Source organism: Macaca mulatta, chromosome 7, assembly GCF_049350105.2.
Source record: "Macaca mulatta isolate MMU2019108-1 chromosome 7, T2T-MMU8v2.0, whole genome shotgun sequence".
Taxonomy (NCBI): domain Eukaryota; kingdom Metazoa; phylum Chordata; class Mammalia; order Primates; family Cercopithecidae; genus Macaca; species Macaca mulatta.
The window spans coordinates 56160180-56176772 of NC_133412.1; the positions used below are offsets into that span (position 1 = coordinate 56160180).

General features: G+C 43.8%; 1 protein-coding gene across 6 annotated transcripts in view; it reads right to left on the minus strand.

Moving 5' to 3' along the window:
* The window catches only part of TBC1D2B (TBC1 domain family member 2B), an 82426-nt gene that overhangs the window by 19528 nt on the left and 46305 nt on the right, over positions 1–16593 (minus strand). For all 6 annotated transcript variants that reach the window (XM_077940049.1, XM_077940050.1, XM_077940053.1 and 3 more), the window contains exons 4-8: positions 15686–15849; positions 10398–10636; positions 9306–9689; positions 2989–3099; positions 1701–1894 (exon numbers count right to left, since the gene is read on the minus strand). In XM_077940049.1, coding sequence (XP_077796175.1) covers positions 1701–1894; positions 2989–3099; positions 9306–9689; positions 10398–10636; positions 15686–15849 — 1092 coding nt within the window. The remainder of the gene's footprint in view (positions 1–1700; positions 1895–2988; positions 3100–9305; positions 9690–10397; positions 10637–15685; positions 15850–16593) is intronic.

Sequence of the window (16593 nt, forward strand, 5' to 3'; positions counted from 1 at the left end):
GGAAAAATGGAAAGATCTAAATGTCCTCCATGAGGGGAAGGAATAAAGACACCATGGTAGATTCATACAATGATGTTCTACAAAGAAGGTAAATATGCTCAGTCGTGTGCGTCTGTAGTCCCAGCTGTCTGGGAGGCTGATGTAGGAGAACTGCTTGAGCCCAGGAGGTCCAGGCCAGCCAGAGCAACAGAGTGAGACCCCATCTCTTAAAAAAAAAAAAAAAAAAAAGCTCAGGAGTTAACTTGTATCAACCTGGATAATTTCAGAAAATAATGTTGAAGGAAATAAGTTTCAAAATGATATGTATCTGGGATTAGTATGTATCCAGTCAGAAATACATACTGAAATGTTTACAGGTGGAATGACGTGATGTCCGGCATTTGCTTTAAAATATTCCAGAAAAAAAACTGGGGAGTCGGGAGGTAAAATGAAATAATATTGGCAAAACATTAACAAGTGCTCCAGTTAGTTGCACACAGGGGTATATGTTACATAATTCTGTCTACTTCTTTGTGTGTTTTAAATTTTCCATAAGAAAAAGTTGAAAATAAAACAATATACATGGTTATTCTACTTATATATAAAATTTGAACACACAATGTAAGTAGTAAGAGCACAAAACACTTTTACATGGGAAGAATACACAGCACCTTCAGAAGCACTCCGAGAGCTCATAGAAGTTAACCACCACCACAACGGGCAAAGCAGTAATGCCCAGCGTACAGGTGGCGCTCCAGCACCTGGGAACCTGACCATCCAGGCGGCTGAGGGCCTGTCCTCACCACTCACGGCCTGGGTGACTCTGGGCAAGTTATATCACCTCCATACCCAGCTTCTTCACTTGTAAAGTGAGAATAAAAACACCCACATCACTGAGCATTAAGTACCACTCTGCACATAAAACCCTTAGCACAGTTCCTGGCACCTGTGAGACATCCATAAAAGTGCTTAGTAAAGATGGTGTTGGGTACTTTCTGAGCATATTTCTGTTATCTGAGTAGCCCAAACACTGCAGGCTGGTGCTGTAAGCTCAGAGAAGGGAAAGGTCACGTCAAACTGAAGCAAGGCTTCACCTGGGCCTGCAGGGGTGGGGCAGGAGAAGCAAGGAGACTGCCGTAAACAAGGCCTAGACACAGGGCTGGTCCTGAGTCGTGGAAACAAGAGGAAGCTGAACTGCGTGAATCTGCAGATTTCTCCTGGCTCAAGTATTTCATGAGTCTAATTTTTTTTAGAAAACAGGTTATGAGAGGGTTCTTAATCCAAGATCCATCATGGGCTTCCAGATTCAGTGATTTCCCCAAAAATATATGGGGTGTGTGTGTATGTGTGTGTAAGCTCAGTTCCCCACTTAAGGGCCCCCTTTGTTTTGAACCACCTGTGGGTAGGGCTGTTTTAGCAGATGGTTCCTATTCCCTGGAAGACCGGCTCCTCCTGAAGTAAGCAAGGATCAGAAGGAAGGCTCCCTTACTTACACGAGAAATAGGTCTTGCAATCAGAAGACCTGTGGTAAGTCCCTGCTCTATGACTTGATTACTAGGGGAGAATGAAGACATTACCTGTTCTGCTGACCTGACAGCATTTGTCATGAGCACCAAATGAGACACACAGTTGTGTACGGCTTTCTGCGAATGGTTCCTGCTGTTGAAAAAGGGACTTCAGAAATGGGGTGCACTACTCCCAAAAGTCACTAGCACCTTTACCTGACAAGATGAGGTTTAACAAATGCTTGCTCTGGCTGCTCTTGGCTTTCAACCTGCAGAGCATCCTCCAGCAACTGGGCTATGACCTCCCGGGTGGGCCCCTGGTCTTCTGAGCACACTGGTGTCTTCATTTCTTGGAGCAATATCAGGTATTTACTTTCTATCTGGCAGAGCTTGGCTTCCAGGCTAGAATACTGCAGAGAATGTGGTGGTTACCTCCATCCAGACAGAGACACAGGAAGAGCAATATTTAGATACTCAAATAACCAGTGAACAACAAACCCAAAACTATTAGGAAGTGAGCCAGAGACAGACTGTATCAAAGACAATAAATTAATTTATGCCACAAACCACCTGTCACGTTTAAAATGGCCTGCAGTGGGCTCCTCTCTTCCTTATAGAGGAGTGCTGATAATCAGACCTCCGGATGCCAACAAATGCATCACCTCTGGACAGGCTACATGCCAATTACTACATGCCAATTACTGAGGTCCAGCTCGGTGCCATTTGGCACGTGGCCCATGAGTGGCCACTCCATTCTATACCCATTCTATTTAAGGACACTGTGGTCCAGGACTAGCTCCCATCTGCCACCTTATCAGACAAATCAAATATACCCTGGAAAAAACGCAGGAATAAGGTCTGGGAAGATGCTTCAAGTTCTGTTCAAAAAAGTTTATCAGGTATATAACAGCTATTGACAAGTGTCATTTGACTACAACTCATTTGATGACAGCTGAAATGTTTGTGGTCCCATTACACTTTGTGTAAAGCCCCTTCCAGCCATAATCATATCGGACTTTCACAACAACCCTACTGGGTCCACAGAGGCGGCATTCACCTCACCATCTCCATAAATACAATCTGAACAGCATAAATCAAAACCCAAATAATCTTAATTTAGGGGACCTTATAATTATATATTTAGTTTGTTTTCTTCAAAGTCCATTAAAAATGCTTATGAACAAAGGTAACACACAAAGAAAGCAATACCTTATGTTCTTTTTCTTTAACTAGAGAAACGGAACACATTTTCTGTAGCTTCTCATTCTTACCCAGTTTATGTGAAAAACTCACATCTCAGGGCATTTATCTTTGTCTTCATCAGAGATAAAATAAGACTAACTATATATCTCTATGTACTATATATATTTTAAACATATTTTGTTATCAGTAACCACATCTCTCTAAGCCTGGGAGTTGAACCGGTTTGTAAAGCATGCTTAATTTTAATGGTTTCCTAACCTTACCTCCCACCAGGTAACAGAATCCATCTATCCTGACCCACCTTTGCCATCAGATCCCTCTCTCTCCTTTCTGCATTTCTTCGTAGAGCTGAGAGTTCCAAAATCTCCTTATTTAGAAATTTGTTTTGGGTTTTGTACCCCTGTAGATTATCCTGTTAGAAAAAAAAAATCCCTGAATTCATATTGGTTGAATATTGACTAATTAATTACCCTATGTAGTCAGTATCTTGCTGCCTCACCAATCAAATAGCCCTGCTAAGTTAGAGTAAGTTCTAAAGAACTAGAAGTTGTTAAAAGGCACTTTCCGATTAATCTTTTTGGCCATTTACAGTAGTAGAAGGCAGGCAGGCATGATGGCCGTGATGGAGAAGATATTTTTATTTAATTGTGGTAGTTTTTCTCAACTGATGACAGGAGAAATAAATATGACATATTCCTAAATCTATGCAAATATTTTATCCATATTCCATATTCATTGAGGTGGTTAAAAAAAAAGCAATATCTTACTTTTTTTTAAACTAGAGAAACAACATATTTTCTGAAGGTTCTCATCTTCACTTATCCAGTTCATGTAAAAAAAAAAAAAGGTTACATACATATACAGTTCATAACTAAAAATCACTCTTAACAACAAATCCTATGACCTACAAATAAGGCACGTAAGAGAACATATTCTTCAACATTGAAAAATTTCAAACTTACAGAAAAGTTGAAAGAAAAGTACAATTAACACAATATAGCCTTCATTTAAATTAGCCAACTGTTAACCTTTGCCTATTTGCTTTCTGTCTATAAAAGAACATAACAAGCTGGTGACAAGTTCTGCCAAGTCCAACTGTGAGAGCAGGTTGGGGCGGGGCACATGTCATGTTGGTTTCAGCCCTTGAAACTCCAAGCAAGAAAGCTGAAAGGAGCCAACAGCAACAAAAAGCAAACCAAAAAGGGGGTACAGTGTTTTCATGTAAAACACTGAAAATGAAGCTCAGAAAACTTCCTTAGACATTCCTAATAAAAACAATGAACTGAAGACGCTGCTAAGGATACTAATCCAAATCACCTCTGAGGCAGTGACTTCTGAATCTTCTTTACAAATTCAGTCTTTTATAAATGTGTCTCTTCTCCCCGTCCCGCCCCGCTTCTAATTGTTTCTCTTTTATAATCTGACAGGCTGGTGTGTGAGGTTCCTGATCTCCCAATCACAGAAGAAATTATGTTCAAGACAGCTCAAAGAGCAGGCCAGGGGAGTCAAGACAGACTGGTGATACCACAGGCAGGAGACTGCTGCTGCTCCCCAGAGATGTGGCTATAGAAATTCCTCATCGCCAAACAAGAAACCACCACGGGATTATACCATTTCCCCCATAAAATGCAGAACTCAAAATGGTTCAATGTTCCCTTTAATCACTAACATTTATGGAGCACTTGCAATGGGTTACAGGTGCCCTGTGCTAGGCATGTGAGATTCCTAATCTTGTTTAAAACTCACAACTCTTAGGCAGCCATTCTCACCATCTTTATTTTTGAGGTGAAGAATTGAGCCATAGAAAGTTGCCCAATTACTGTCTAGGCTGCAAATCAGACTTCTGAAAGCCAGACCAGTGGGCTCTTAGCTCCATGGTCTCAGGCCCCTGACTCCCACAAGAACTTCGATAGGCATCATACTCAGCCTGAGCAAAACCATGTCATGACAAGTACTTGAAATGTTGAATATTGGACTTCCTTTTCTCACCTGAATCTCCTTTCTACTGGTGTCTTAAAGCTTTTTTTTTTTTTTTTTTTTTTAAGAAACAAAGTTGGCTGGGCATGGTGACTCGTGCCTATAATCCCAGCACTTTGGGAGGCCAAGGCAGGAGGATCACTTGAGTTTGAGACCAGCCTGGCTAACATGGCAAAACCCTGTCTCTACTAAAAATACAAAGAAAAAAAAAAAAATTGGCCAGGTGTGGTAGTGCACACCTCTAGTCCCAACTACCCTTTCTGAGGCATGAGAATCACTTGACCCCAGGAGGCAGAGGCTGCAGTGAGCCAAGATCATGCCACTGCACTCCAACCTGGGTGAAATAGTGAGACTCTGTATCAAAAAAAAAAAAAAAAAGGGTGGGAGACAAGGTCTAACTCTGTTGCCCAGGCTGGAGTGCACTAGCATGGTCATAGCTCACTGCAGTCTTGAACTCCTGGGCATAAGTGATCCTCCCACCTCAGCCTCCTGAGTAGCTAGGACCACAGGCATGGCCACCACATCCAGCTAATTTTTTTTTTTTTTTTTTTTTTGTAGAGATGAGATGTCACTATGTTGCCCAGGCTGGTCTCAAACTCTTGGCCTCAAGTGATCCTCTTGCCTCGGTCTCCCAAAGCACTGGGATTACAGGTATGAGCTACTGCACCTGGCCAAAGGTCTCATACTTGGAAAGATTAAGCAAACATATTACTAAAAGGCAGGTCAGCCAAAGGAAAGCTGGCTGAAGGGCAACTGAAGAAAACACTCAACAGTGATGGATGAGTGATACAAGGTGGGTCAGTGAAAGCAAGTAACATCAGCTGTCATGTATGTCTTTAACTTAAAATTTGTGTTACAATCTAAGTTAAATCCTGATCATTTATATTACAGCTACTTTCTCTAGAATGATGATGACCACAGCAATAACAACACTCAATAGTGAAGACCCTATGAGGAGCCAGGCACTGTGTGAGGGAGGGCTTTGCGTGGATTACTGCCTGTAACCCTTACAATACCTTTGATGAAAATAAGCACTATTTCACAGACAAACACACTGAAGCAGAGACATGAATTCACCTGCCCAAGTCAGAGGTCCTAAGTGGTGATCTGACTTTGAATCCAACCAGGGCTGGCTCCAGAGGTCATGTAAAGCATCACCCCACGCTGTTCCACATCCCCTTCCCTCCTGGTGCTTGCTCCAGTTGTCATTCTGCTTTTCTGTTTGTGCCTCTAAACTAAACCGTGAGGCCCAGGAGTGCAGTGCCTGTGTACCCGTGCAGAATAAAAGAGTAGGCACAAAGCTGGATGAATAGATGAGCTGGAAGGAGAAGCTGTAGGCAGGGAGGTATTCATGGAACAGCAAACACAGGAAGAAAGACAAGGATGAAGTAAATGACAACACAAAGGATGGACAACACTGAAATCCCTAATGAAAGCAATGTGGAAGTGCTGGGGCCACGATGCTGAATGGAACAATCCGAAAGTCCATATACTTCACAAATGGAAGCATTACGGAAACATAGAAAAGGATTGGAAGGAAACATAGAAAAAGAATGACTTAATCACTAGGGTGGCAAAATCCTAGGACCAATGTTTATTCCTGTCTCAGAATACTACAGAAACAAAAAGCATTAGACTACACCAAAAAAAGTTAGCAAATTCCAAATGGCAGACATCTTTACAGGCAGCATCCACTGACAATAAAGCATGAAAACTGGTCAAGAACGGCAATAACAAAAAAGACACATAAACATATATTTAAAATTAAAAATATATAAAATATGCTTTAAATAAACATATCTTAAATATATATATTTTTCCACTTAAGACATTTTAAATTTGGAATCAGAAGTAGGAATCAATATTTCTTCTTCAACCATACCCTGTCTAGAGCTGAAGGGCTATGAAGGAACGCACATCAGAACACCCACTTCTGTCAGTGCACTCCCTCTTTCTCCTTGGAGCCTTTCCAGTTCTCCCAGTGCCACTGCAGAGGAGACCTATATGAGGTGTGAACACCTTCTGCATTGCAGAGGGACCCCCAGCACTGGCAATAACAGAGCAGTGTCAGACAGCATGAGGTCATGGACCCAGGCAGGCCTCAATTGTCTCACCCGGAATCCACCTAACAACTACTTTGCCTCTTCATCAACTGTCACTACATCACCTCACGGTTGTGATATTCTGGGGTCACTCACAGGCTTAAGTTGTTAAAAATTGTTAAATTTGTTGAGAAATGTTGGAGGAAAAAAAACTTCATGGCTGATTCAAAACCACCCCACCCATTACGCTGCAGAAAGAAAAGAGGAGGGAATGTCCTGTTCTGATCAGTGTTGTATCCCGATCAGCTCCATCAGCTGCCTACAGAAGGAGCTACACAGTCGCGACAGCCACGAAGCATACTCTTCACACAACCCCGGCTTGCTCCCCCGGAAAACCTGCTCCACATGTCTTCCCCACTGCCGAGTGTCACGCACGCCCTGAAAACCCACCACTATAGTACTATTCTACACACTACAGAAATAGACACACTTGCAAAATAAAACCTTCACCCGTCTGCTGGGTGCCATGGCTCATGCCTGTAATCTCAGGAGGATCACTTGAGCTTGGGAGTTCAAGACCAGCCCGGGCAACACGGCGAAACTCTGTCTCTACTAAAAATATAAAAATTAGCTGGGTGTGGTGATGTACGCCTCTAGTCCCACCCAGCTACTCAGGAGGCTGAGGCCAGAGGATTTCTTAAGCCAGGGAGGTTAAGGCTGCAGTGAGCTGAAATTGCACTACTGCACTCCAGCCTGCAACAGAGCAAAACACTGTCTCAAAAAAAAATACATAAAAATAAAAATTGCTGCTCTCATTAAGTAATCCCAAAATTTGTATTATTGATGGGTATATATTTAGGGTCATGTATATTCAATGTTGTGTACATTAAAAAACCCAACTTCCACTGGCAACGTTAACTGATACCTCTTATTTAAAAAACAAAAAAACAAAAAACAAAAAAACCCACAAAGGCTATTTTTTTCTTGCAACGGGGTCTCACTTTGTCATCCAGGCTGGAGTGCGGTGGTAGGATCTCAGCTCACTGCAGCCTTGCTCTGCTCTCCAGGGCTCAAGCAATCCTCCCACTTTAGCTTCTTGAGTAGTTGGGACTACAAGTACAAGCCACCATGCCTGGCCTTTTTTTTTTTTTTTTTTTTTTTTTTTTTTTTTTTGTAGAGATGGGGTTTCACTATGTTGCCTACACTGGTCTCAAACTCCTGGGCTCAAGCAATGTGCCCACCTCAGTCACCCAAAGTGCTGCTATCACAGGCGTGAGCCATCATGCACCGCCAGCTTTTTTTTTTTTTAATAGTAGATATAAGGGTAAAGTATTGAGACCAGAGGTTTTATTGTTGTTTTGGATTTTCTCATTCATAAATCCTCTGGGCCTCACATATCCAATGGGTGTTATCAGTGAGAAGTGGTCACTCTGTGGACCATGTACATATTCCAGCCCTGCTGCCATGATTCCAGTGTTTTTACTTCTGTTTTGGAATTATCTTCAGGGTGCCCAGCATGCCCATCATTCCCTCACTCAATGCATTGGCAGTACCTGAAAGGTACTGCCAGGCATGAAGCAAATGCTCAGTAATAACCTGGACAGTAACAAACCTCGGACCTCCAAGGACAAGCTCCATCCGGAGCCAAACACCCTTGAAAACACATTATTTGCTAGATGAGGGTGGCCAGGTAAGGAATGCCTTGGGGCTGAGACTAGTAGCTACAGGCATGTTTGGGGTGTGCTGGGGTCAAACAGGCTATACTTGATGCCCCACGTCCTGGGGGCCATGTGTCCACCTAAAACCACTCCAACAAAGTCTCAAGAACTGGTGGCAGCAAGAATGTTATGATCCTCCCTGTGGCTTCCCCTCTGAAACAGGAGGCTTCTCTATGGGCAAGAAGAGAAATGCAGGCTGCCCCCGCCTCTCACAAATGCTGTGTGTTCCTCCTACCACATCAGTTGGTCACCACCCCAGGCATGACTTGGAGGGTCACTTCCGTTCAGGAAATAGCCTCCCACCCTGAGGGCTCGCCCAGAGAGGGACATGGGGAGGAAAGCTGTCCTTCCTACTAAGTGTCAGTACCCTCCCATCTTGGGTGTTGGGGGCACTGACTTGAACAGGCCCTCTTCCTAGGCCTGCTTGGAAGCTGGAGTCCGCTTCCCCAGCTAATCCTATACTAGCTGTTAGGAACAATGCTCCCAAAGCAGGCATCCACTAGGTCCTGCAGCAAACTTTACAAATTAAGTTTGTGTGTGCTTTCATGTACACAAGAGGGGTAAGAAACAGCCTCTGTATGATACACGGGATAATGAAGTACTAAGGGTGGTATATATAGAAAGGTAAGTCTCAGTTGCTTGAAAGCAAGGGAGGGGAAGGATTTGAAACTGTTCCAAATAACAGCAAGAGTTTCCTTTTCCAAGGAAGCTCCACAGATGATTAATGATTATTTGATGGTAAGTCCTGTTACACTTGTGAAAAAAAAAAAAAAAAGGTGTGTAGCTGTCCATCACACCAAATCAGCTCATGGAGGCCAGGCCTCTAGGGTGACATTGGTGGTCTCTCATGCCAATCACCAGAGCCCCTGCCCTGCTCTTACTTTGAGCCTGTCCAGTTCCAGCTGGTCCCTGGCAACAGGTGCGGCTGAAGGGGAGCTGGGCATCACAGTGGGAGGAGGCCCGCTGCCCTCGCCCTCGCTGAGCTTGATGATGACCTCATCCTTGGCTTGGATGGTCTCCATGAGCATCCCCAGCTGCTCGTTGAGCTCGCCCACTTTGCTCTTCAGCGTCCTCACTTCCTGCTGAAGGCTCTCCTTCTCCAGGTTGAACCTCTCCAGCTGGCTGGTAAGGCCCAGAATCTGATCATCCTTTTGGTGCAGAAGCTCGAGCGTGTCTTTTGGGACCCCCTCGCAGAGCCGGCTGCTTGTGAAATACTTGTCATACTGGGATGACCGGACTGTCTGCTGGAGCAGTCGAACAAGCTCCTGGGAGCCAAAAGGAGAATGGAGTGAAGGGTAAGGAGGGGAGGAAAAGCAGAAATTATGACAACATGACATAGAGCAATCGACAGAATTTGAGGAAATGTAGAAACTTTACTGGAAACATTTTAATACTGAACTTCCTCTTGAAGGATCTCAAAAATAGAGGAAAAAAATATTTATTCCATAAAGACTGTCTGTAGAGAACAGTAATAGGAAACAGGAAATAATGGACATGTGTACTGTAATTAGCAATGGTGTCCAGTAAATGTTCATGGGTATTAAAAAATCTGTGCTCTAAGAGTCACTGAACTACTGAACAATTAAATGTAATTTGATCTGATTAGCTCAGGAAACTGTTGTTGAATAGGATGCAGAAACTCTTTTTAACGACTGTTAAAGAACTCTGGGCTGAAACTGTGTTCGGGGAGATTCAACCTCAGGGGCAGGACTGGGCGGTGGGTGCAGACAGCAACCTCCTCTGTCCTCCTTTGAGAGATCTTCACTCTCCTTGCAAATGCAAACACCTCTGAACCAATGATTACGCACAGCAGCCGTGCCTAGATGATGGCCATGGCAATATGAAACCTCCAGAGGAAAAGCAACTTCTAGGAAATAAAGCTATTCCCAGACTCAGGGAAACATAAATTGGGCTTTATTCCTCCCATCCTTGGCCTGCTGATGTGGGGTAAGACAGAAACCAGAAGAAGTTACCTTCTGACTGCATAGGTCTTTCTTTAACCGTTCCAGCTCTTCCTGCTGGCTCTGGATCTGCAGTTGCATTTCGGAGCCCAGCTTCCTGATGCTGATGCTGCCACTGCCTGATGTGCCTTCACTTGAAGGGTCACCACTGCTGTGACGATTTTTGTATGACCCAATTATGTCTTTCAAAGGGCGCTTTCCTTTGTAGGGGTTACGTCCAAAATCAAAGGGGAATCCTGAGCCAGTTACTCCTACATAAAAATAAAACTTGTATTTTATTATTATTATATTATTATTATTATCATTATTATTATTATTATTATTTTGAGACGGAGCCTCGTTCTGTTGCCCAGGCTAGAGTGCAGAGGCGCAATGTTGGCTCACCGTAAGCTCCGCCTCCCGGGTTCACACCATTCTCCTGCCTCAGCCTGCACAGTAGCTAGGACTACAGGTGCACGCCACCACGCCTGCATAATTTTTTGCATTTTCAGTAGAGATGGGGTTTCACTGTGTTAGCCAGGATGGTCTCGATCTCCTGACCTCGGATCTACCCGCCTTGGCCTCCCAAAGTGATGGAATTACAGGCGTGAGCCACCACGCCTGGCCAAAACTTGTATTTTAAACGCAAGCCACATCTTCCTTTTGGAAACTATAACAAAATAAAGCATCCTCACAAATCATCCTCCAGGGAGTCTGGCATTCACCACCTTGAGAACTACAGGAGATTGACGACTCTGCCCCACTGCATTCTAGATAGTAACCAACATGCTTCAACCAGAGATGATTGATTTCCCCCCATTGGATCCTTCCTTGGAAGACTCTATCACAGGATCATTTTTCATGGAAAACTAAGACATATTAAGCATCCTATTTTTGCTAATTTGTCCTTAGCAAAAAACCAAGAACACTCAAATGTATGTTGTTTTTTTTAAATGTACAAACATCGTTATGCTTTGAATGTGTCCCCCAAAGTTTATGTGTTAGAAATTTAATCCTTAATGTAACAGTATTGGGAAGTGGGGCCTAATAACAGGTGATTAGGTCATGAGGACTCTGCCCCTGTGAATGGATTAATGTTGTTATCACCAGGGTAGGTTAGTTATCACCAGAGCAGATTTGTAATAAAAACAAGTTTGGTACCCTGGCTCTCCCTCACTCTTGCCCTCTCTTGCTCTCTTTCTCTCTTGCCTTCCGCCAAGGGACTACACAGAACAAAGGCCCTCCCCAGATGCCAGTGCCATGCTTTTGGACTTCTAGTCCCAGAACCATGAGCCAAATAAATTTCTGTTCATTATAAATTACCTAGTCCGGCCGGGCGCGGTGGCTCACGCCTGTAATCCCAGCACTTTGGGAGGCCGAGGCGGGCGGATCACGAGGTCAGGATATCGAGACCATCCTGGCTAACACGGTGAAACCCCGTCTCTACTAAAAATGCAAAAAATTAGCCGGGCGAGGCGGCGGGCGCCTGTAGTCCCAGCTACTCGGGAGGCTAAGGCAGGAGAATGGCGTGAACCCGGGAGGCGGAGCTTGCAGTGAGCCGAGATCGCGCCATTGCACTCCAGCCTGGGCGACTAAGCGAGACTCTGTCTCAAAAAAAAATAAAAAAATAAAAAATAAATTACCTAGTCTATGGTATTCTGTTATAACAGTAACAATATAAAACAAACTAAGACATGCATGTTTTAAAGCATGACTACATTCCCCTTCTTAAAAAATGGGTATTTGGGGTCGGGCATGGTGGCTCACGTCTGTAATCCCAGCATTTTCGGAGGCCAAGGTGGGCAGATCATCTGAGGTTGGGCATTGGAGACCAGCCTGACCAACATGGAGAAACCTTGTCTCTACTAAAAATACAAAATTAGCTGGGCGTGGTGGTGCATGCCTGTAATCCCAATTACTCAGGAGGCTGAGGCAGGAGAATCACTTGAATCCGGGAGGCGGAGGTTGCAATGAGCCAAGATCAAGCCATTGCACTCTAGCCTGGGCAACAAGAGCGAATCTCTGTCTCAAAAAACAAAACAAACAAACAAAAACAAAAACGAGTATTCAGAAATACTATCAGGCCAGGCACAGGGACATGTACCGGTGGTCCCAGCTATTGGAGGCTGAGGCAGGAGGGCAGCTTAGGCCCAGGAGTTCAAGGCCAGCCTGGGCAACACAAAGACTCCATCACTAAAAAAGAAAAAAAAATACTATGGGATCTAAATAAATGTCAGTGTAGATACATTCAAATATATATATTCAAATTACAAAGAGGAGACACAAGGGAGTATATATTATGTAAGTGTGATTTATATAAAGTTAGAAAACAGGCAGAACCAACCTACACTGTTAGGAATCAGCACAGCGGTTCCCTGGGGCGGAGTAGTGACTGGAAAGGGCACGGGGATAGCAGCTGGCTCCTGGGGTGCTGGCATAGTTGTCTTTCTTAAAGTGAGTGCTGGTTACATGGATGTATTCACTTTGTGACAACTCACTGAGCTATATATTTCTGATTTGGGGACTTTCCTGTATGTTATACATCAATAAAAAGTTTACTTAAAGATTGGGGAAAATAAAGGAAGGGTAGTTCACTTTCTGTGAATAACATGGACAAGTTGGAGGGCTGATTCTTGGAGCTGTTTCAGGAAATACCCATGAAGAGTGTAAGATCAAAGTCTAGTGACATCTTTGTCTCTCCCTGTCTATCACGTAAACTCCCCTCAAAGGGGATGAAGGGCTGGGCAGAGGGCTAAGAAGGCTGTCATCCGTCAAGAAAACACTCTCCATGGTGCAGGGAGTTTCTCCTGTCCCGACTCACTAAGTGCTCCCGATTTCTCCTCCCCAGTCCTGCTCACATTCATCCTTCCATTTCACCCTTAGTCTCTACTGGAAGTCACAGCCAACAGTACTTATTTTCAATAACCTAAATCCCCAGTTTTAATTTCTTTTCCTCCAGGTAGCATTATCAGCTCATACTGAGCCCCTCTCCTTGGCACTCCCACTGGCCTTGCCATGCATTAGGTAATTCAGCACATTCAGTGTGGCCACATTCTACACCATGTCATACTGGACCAGTGGGTTCTACACCAGGATCCTATGGAGCACAGGTAAGCTCCCTCTCACAGCAAATCATGACAGTCCTTTTCTAGGAGACGGAAAAAATATTTCCTTTCCTAAGTGCTTACTCTCCCAATAAAGGTTTCCTCAAATCCTGTACCCTATTCCTGCTGCCCCATGCTAGAATCAGGCATAAAGTGGAATTTCAAAATTATTTATTCTTATTTTATGTTTAAAACATCAACATTCTCTTAATGAATTAACAAATCTAGGACTGTGGCCAGGCACAGTGGCTCACACCTGTAATCCTTGTACTTTGGGAGACCAAGGTGGACAAATCACCTGAGGTCAGGAGTTCAAGGACAGCCTGGCCAACATGATGAAACACCATCTCTACTGAAAATACAAAAATTAGCCAGGCATTGTGGTGGGGGCCTGTAATCCCAGTTACTCAGGAGGCTGAGGCAGAATCTCTTGAACCTGGGAGGCAGAGGTTGCAATGGGCCAGGATCACACCACTGCACTCCACCCTGTGTGACAGAGTGAGACTCTGTCTCAATAAATTAAATAAATGCATAAATAAATCTAGGATTGTAAATGGTTGTTAAAAGCATCAGGCAAAAGGCTGACAGAGAATTTTATGAATGGATCAGGATGACAACCCTAAACTTTGATCAATCTTAACATCAAAAGAGAGAAACAGATGATGTGGCTTCAGATGTGATGCGACAGGAAGCACGCAGCATCTCCCCACCAAAACATTCCTGTCGAATCAGAAGTCAACCCTGAATCTGGGCAGGCCTCCGGCCCTAACTACCAGTATACAGGAATTACATGGGACAGGAGCACGTTAAATGACCCCACAGAAATACAATCAGCAAACCCAGACGTGGGAGACTTCTCAGCACAAAGACCTGGTTTCTTCAACGAATGTGGCAAGGTAAGGGGAAGGAAAAAAAACCCCAGGGAGCTGTTTAGACTAAAAGAGACCTAAGAAGACATCAATTAAATACAACGTGTGGGTCTTGTTTGAATCCTCATTTGAACAAACCGGCTGTAAACAGACACTTAAGGAACAATTAAGAAATTAAATAATATTAAGGATTTATTGTAACTGTAAATATAATAAAGAAGTTGGGGTGGCTGGGCGCGGTGGCTCAAGCCTGTAATCCCAGCACTTTGGGAGGTGGAGACGGGCGGATCACGAGGTCAGGAGATCGAGACCTGGCTAACACGGTGAAACCCCGTCTCTACTAAAAAATACAAAAAAAAACTAGCCGGGCGAGGTGGCAGGCGCCTGTAGTCCCAGCTACTCTGGAGGCTGAGGCAGGAGGCATAAACCCAGGAGGCGGAGCTTGCAGTGAGCTGAAATCCGACCACCGCACTCCAGCCTGGGCGGCAGAGCGAGACTCTGTCTCAAAAAAAAAAAAAAAAAAAAAAAAAAGTTGTGGTTGTAATTTTTTTTTTGAGACGGAGTCTCGGTCTGTCTCCCAGGCTGGAGTGCAGTGGTGCGACCTCGGTTCACTTCAAGCTCTGCTTCCCGGGTTCACGCCATTCTCCTGCCTCAGCCTCCCGAGTAGTTGGGACTACAGGCGTCCGCCACCACGCCCGGCTAAATTTTTGTATTTTTAGTAGAGACAGGGTTTCACGGTGTCAGCCAGGATGGTCTCGATATCCTGACCTCGTGATCCGCCCACCTCAGCCTCCCAAAGTGCTGGGATTATGGGGAGCCACCATGCCTGGCCGGTTATAATTTTTTTAAAAGAGTCATTATCTCTTAGAGATACATACTAAAGCATTTGCAGATGCAATGAATTAATGCCTACAATAATAATCCAGCTGACAGTGGGTGCAGGGAGGAGCAAGAGCTTAGAGACAGAGAAGGAAGAAGAGAGACCATAGTTCACGTTGTAGAAGCTGGATGATGGGTACACCAGAATTCATGAGATTATATTCTCTTCTTTTGTGTACATTTCAAATGTCTATAAAGTTTTTTAAAATCAATATTTCCATAAAGAGGATCATGACTTCCAAGTGTGCTATCTCCCCCAAAAAATTGAGCCATTGGACTAGACAGTCATTTATTTCTTATAACATTTATTAAATAACTTTTTAAGCCTTTATGTTTTAAGTCCAACAAAGAGAATGCAAGCCCCCATTGGTCTTGGTCCTTATGCTTCTCGAAATACCTGCTAATAAAGTGTCTCCCACATCACTGGTGGTTAACAGAGAATGACAGACAACAGGAAGTACGCTGATACCTTTGTTTCCTTCAGGGGTAAGCTTCTTCTTTTCTTCCTGTACTACGGACTCCTCTAGGTCCTTAGGGGTTGGGTCTAAAAGTTCCCACTCTTCATTGGTATAAAACACAGTCCTCCGACCATCATTATGTCCTCTCCCAGGACGGAAAGAAGACATCGAATTTCTATTGGGAAAAACAATATGTGTTATTAACAAAAACAAAAGTAAAACAAAATGTAACCGCACATATATAGGATTGGCAAAAATTAAGATATCTGATGATATCAAATGTTGGTGAGGATAGAAAAATGGGGATTCCCTTTTTTTTTTTTTTTTTGAGATGGAGTCTCCCTCTGTCACCCAGGCTGGAGTACAGTGGTATAGTCTTGGCTCACTGCAACCTCTGCCTCCTGGATTCAAGCAATTCTCCTGCCTCTGCCTCCCTGAGTAGCTGGGATTACAGGCATGCACCACCACGCCCAGCTAATTTTTTTTTTTTTGTTTAGTAGAGACAAGGTTTCACCATATTGGCCAGGCTGGTCTCGAACTCTTGAACTCAGGTGATCTGCCCACCTCGGCCTCCCAAAGTGCTGGGATTACAGGCATGAGCCACCTCACCCAACCGAAATGGGGATTCTCATACACTGCTGGTGGGATTATAAATTGATACTATTACCATGCAGAAGAACACAGCAAGGTACTGTTAAGTTGAAGAGGTGCCTACCCCTAACATCCAGTATTTGCTAAAAGAAATTCTTACATATGTGCACAAGGAGACACAAACAAAAACATTCACTGCAGCACTGTTCATATTACAAAAATAATAAAAAGGTACAACAACCTAAACATTCATGAACAGGAGAATAAACTGTGGCATATTCATATAGTCAAGTACTACAGCACTTAAAATTAATTCATTCATCCAGCA